General features: G+C 50.3%; 1 protein-coding gene across 1 annotated transcript in view; it reads right to left on the minus strand.

Moving 5' to 3' along the window:
- Window positions 1-4,808, minus strand: part of Znf385c (zinc finger protein 385C) — a 67,198-nt gene that overhangs the window by 57,230 nt on the left and 5,160 nt on the right. The window contains exon 2 of the mRNA XM_031354065.1: window positions 3,791-3,933. Within this exon, the coding sequence (XP_031209925.1) occupies window positions 3,791-3,933 (143 nt within the window). The remainder of the gene's footprint in view (window positions 1-3,790; window positions 3,934-4,808) is intronic.

Genomic DNA, 4,808 nt, shown 5'->3' on the forward strand with positions numbered 1-4,808 from the left:
AAAAAAAAAAAAAAAACCAAACAAACAAAAAAACCTTGCAGTGTTAAGGAGACCAAAGTGACAGAGCTGGTCACAAACAAAAGAAGTGGCAAACCTTTGTTTTCTGGGCAGACAGGATGTCCAGGTACTCCACTGTAGCCTAGAACAACATGCCATTCATTCTCAGCAAGAATGATCCCAGGTGCTGGCTCAGTGGGTAAAGAGCACTGACTGCTCTTCTAAAGGTTCTGACTTCAAATCCCAGCAACCACATGGTGGCTCACAACCACCCGTAATGGGATCTGATGCCCTCTTCTGGTGTGTCTGAAGACAGCGACAGTGTACCTATCTATAATAATAAATAAATCTTTAAAAAAAAAAAAAAAGGAAAGATCCCCAGACATCAGCTAGCTGGCCCCCCAACCTCACTAAGAACCAGCTCCTCCCTGGCTGTGGGTGTGAAAAGGCATGGTGGGATGGGGTGAGGAGGCTAGGAGTCATGTTGGATATTCAGCCTCCCTTCCTCTGATCTAGCTTTCATCCCTCTTGTGCACGCAAGCTAATTTCTTTCTTGCTCCTTGGGAACGGAAAGTGCTACACCCTTGCCATGCTGGGAAGAAAAACAAGCTCTCCTCCACATCCCTTCCCTCTCAAGTATCACAGGACATTAAAAAAAAAAAATGTCCCAATTTTGAGTTAGAGAATGAGGTCAGGAAGCCCAAGGGGGGACCGCTTATTGGTGACAACTGATAATTTTCATTTCACCTTGAAACTCCTTCCTTGTCTAGACATGTGTGGCCCAAGCCCAGTTTTATGACCACTCCACCAGGGCAGAGGTATAGAGAGAGGGAGTGAACCAAATGGTACTTATGGTCACAGACACAGCCAGGTCCCCTGTCACCTTAGCGGGGTACGGAACTAGGGAACCACGAGTAGGTCACAGAAACAGGTCTCGATATTTTAAAGTTCTAATAGTATGGTGGCACAGGCCTCTGATCCCGGTTGCATGAGAAGCTGAGGCAGGAAGGATTGCTTCAAGTTTAAGGCCAGCCTGAATAATTTTGTCAGACCTTGGCCCCCAAAACAAACAAAACAAAACCCTCTGGGATATGACTCAGCTACAGAGCTGCAGACCACTTGCCTGACACAGACAAAACCCTGGGTTTAATCCCCCGTAATGGAAAATAACAATAATATATATATATATATATATATATACATATATATATATATAAAATAGATCTTGCTAATGAAATGTCCAATAAGGTCGCACATATCCCAGGCTAGCCTCAAACTCTATGTAACACAGGAAGAACTTCCGATGCCCCTGACGCCACCTCCCAAATTCTGGGATTACAGGAATGTTCCGCCATACACCATACCTGGTTTGGGGCAGTGCTGGGGACCTTGTACATGCTTGATAAGCACTCTACTAACTGAAGTACAATCCCAGCCCCATGTTCAATAAATTATTTTCTAGCCTCCTGCCTTGACAATTATGCCTTCCTGGCAACCTGGGAGACCATCAGGTTGACAATCAGAGTTCTCTGCTTCCGGTGAGGTGAGTTTCACACCAGAATATCAGTGTAGAGAGAGGGCTCCCTTCTCACCCCAGATCCAGCCACCCCTGCCCTTGCTCCATTCCTACGGCCAGGTCATCTCTCCACCACAAGGGCCCACCATCCAGACACCTGACCTCAGCCTGCTTCCAGCTACAGATGAGTAGAACAGCACACCAAGCAAGCCTTCAATCAACTGAACTGCATTTCCAGCCCTGAGAGTGCGGTCCTGATGCTCTCTACGCTTGACAGAAAGCAGCCAGAGCAGAGCGCTTGAAAGTGCCCAGCCTAGGGTCTGGGCAAACTCTGCTTCCCCTAGATTTTAAGGGTGCTCACAGATCTGCAGTCTTTGGTGGTCACCAGAACTAGAACCAGGGCTTGAAGCTCTCCCTCCCTCCACTGGAGGGCAGCTTGGACAAATCCCTAGGCAGGATTATTTATCTTCCTGGAAAAATCCAGCCCTGTTTGATCCCAACTTGTGGATTTCTAGAGGCGGGGAAGGCGGGGAGGTGACACCCACAGGGAATTTTTGTCGAGTTGGGTATCCAAGCCAGAGCTCGTTCCTTCTAGGCACAGCCCCAAGTGGGCCCCTGCAGCTCCCCGGATCCTGCCTCACCCCGCAGATGTAAGTCGACACAGCCAGGAGGAGGTGAGGAGTTCTGGGCAGTGGGAACCAGCAGGGGACCGGGGCTGGCAGGGGAGGAGTGAAGGGCATTTCTCTTTCTGGACAAGCTTTAAAAATTTTCCACCCCACCTCCACCCCCTGCAGATCGGCTTTGCTGTCCTACCCAGGAGGGGACACTTAGACCTGTTGAGCCATCACCAGGCACCTGACACCGTGCTAAATGCTCTTCATGCATATTCTCTGTAAATCCCCGCAGACACCCCCTATGAGGTGAGTTCTAACCTTAACCCCATTTTCAAGTAAGGAAGCAGTCTCAGAGGTCGAGGATTCGGTGCTAACCCACCCTGAAGGTCTCCTATCCTAAGCCTTACTGCCTCCCAGCAAGAAGCTATCCCAGAAGCAGAAAGGATGGTGGGAAATGAGCAAGGGCCAATGAGATGGCTTAGGTAGAGATGCTTGCTGCCAAGCCTCACCATCAGAGTTCAATTCCCCAGCATCCATATACATGGTGGACTGCAAGAGTTGACACCAGCAAGTTGTCCTCCAACCTCCACCCACATGCCGTGGCATGTAGATGTGTGTCACACACACTCACACACAGACACATGGACACACACTGACACACACACACATACACACTGACACACACTCACACACACACACACACACACACACACACACTTGAGCACAATACATGAGGAAGAATTTCCTGACAGTGATGGTGTGTGGGAGGAGATCACGGAATGCTGGATCTAGATCGTCAGGAAAAAACCCTCTGCCCTAAATGTCACTTCAGTCTGCCCGAAAGGTTAGAGATGACCTCTGGAAGGTTCCTGGACTCTTGATGGGGACTGGGTAGCAGCATCCTTACCTCTCTCTGTCCCACACCCCAGACCCATTTACTTAAGTGGATCACCAGGTCCCAAGTTGCCTCTCTTTTGTGACTCAGAGAGCTTGGCATCATGGCTGAGTTATCTCGGATCATGTCTCCCAGAAAACCCTCCTTGGAGTTCTGGGAGGCAGAGTCGCATCCTAAAGCCCAAATCCCATATAAGGGGGCACAGTCTTCCCATGCCTGCCTTCATCCTCAGGGCTTGACTCTGAGCCACCAGGCAGAATGGGCCTGCTGATCCTGGGCCCTCTGGGCAGTTCCTCACTCACCACCTCCACTCTCCAGCTATAGCCAAGTACAAATGATGCAGATGACCCAGGGGCACCAGAAAACCCAAGTCCCACGCAGATAGGCAGCAGCTGTCACCTCCCTTGCCCCCAGAACAGAAACGGTTCACTCCATCACTCCAAACTGCGAAGATACTACCCTGGGACACACAAGGGGCACTTGGGGTGACGAGGCCCCCTTTCTCATCTGCTCCCCTTCGGAACACTGTAGTGTCTGCTGCCCGTTGCTGCATTCCCCGGTCCTCGGACCCTGGAATCATCCCATAGAGCCAGCGGCTCCCTCCAACTTCCTCAGAGTTTAATCACACCCGCCTACCGAGCCAAGAACAACGTTGTCTCTGGGTGTCCCCCTAGGTTTGAGATGGGCAGCGGACAGAAGGCTCTGTCTTGTCTTGCCGAGCTGCCCTCGAGGTCCTCAGTGTGGACCGGCTCGCAGTGCTTGTCTTACCTGCAGGAAAGAGATGGAGCCGGCGGTGGCCACCTGCTCTCGCCTGGATTGTAGCGCAAAAGCTCTGGGCTCCCGTGCTGGGACTGGCGGGCTGGGGGCGGGGACAAGCCGGGAGGGGCGGGGTCTCCGGTCCCACCCCAGTCCTGGAGGTGAGGAGTCCTTAAGCTTTTTGAGGTTGTGAGTAGGACAGAAAAACAGAGCCAGTGGGAGTTCCGGTTCCTTTTCTTCTTTCCCTTCCTTTCCTTTCCTGTCACGAACACTCGTCTACTCTAGTCCCATCTCTAATATCGGGGATAAAATCTTGATAAAGGATAACAGGCAATAAGGCCCCAAAAAGGGTTCTGTGCCTCCTGGATTTCAGACTAGTCGCTGGTATCCCCTAACTCAGACGTGTTTCAGATTAGTCTTTCTAATCATCAACACGGCCTCATAATTAGGCATAAAGCTACCCCAAGTAATGATTTGTAAATGGCTAAGATTGGGTATTGTCTCTTGGCCGACACAATGTTTCTAACTATCTTAGTTTAATGTTTTAAGTACTAGAGAGTAATTGAAAGGTTTCTCTCACTCTAGGACATTAGCTGAAAGAGTTAGGTCGGGATTCTCCTCGGCCTGCCTCCAGCAAGAACCAGAGAATTAGCATAAGAATACTTCAACATGGAGGGCTCCACCCCTCTTCCTCTTGTTTCACACCTAGCTACCAGACCCTGCTGACCTTGGTGTTGGGGGGTCGCTTGCCTACATGAGTGACTTCAGTCTAGCACTAGGACTGGAAGAAGGATTTGGACTCACATGTAAGACTAGCACTAGAACTTAGATGGGCTAGGACTCAGATTCATGCACCCGCATTCCCCCCGGCCCAGAGTGCTTGGGCCCGGGGGATGCAGCACCAGTTCAGAGGAGATAGCTGCTGTTTTAGACCCAGTGTGTTTTAGATAGCCTCAGATGTACCTCAACTATTGAGCTGCCAGATTTTTTATTTCTCTTTTGCAATGATTGTAAAAGTCTCATGTCATTT

This window comes from Mastomys coucha, unplaced genomic scaffold (genome assembly GCF_008632895.1).
Source record: "Mastomys coucha isolate ucsf_1 unplaced genomic scaffold, UCSF_Mcou_1 pScaffold5, whole genome shotgun sequence".
NCBI lineage: Eukaryota > Metazoa > Chordata > Mammalia > Rodentia > Muridae > Mastomys > Mastomys coucha.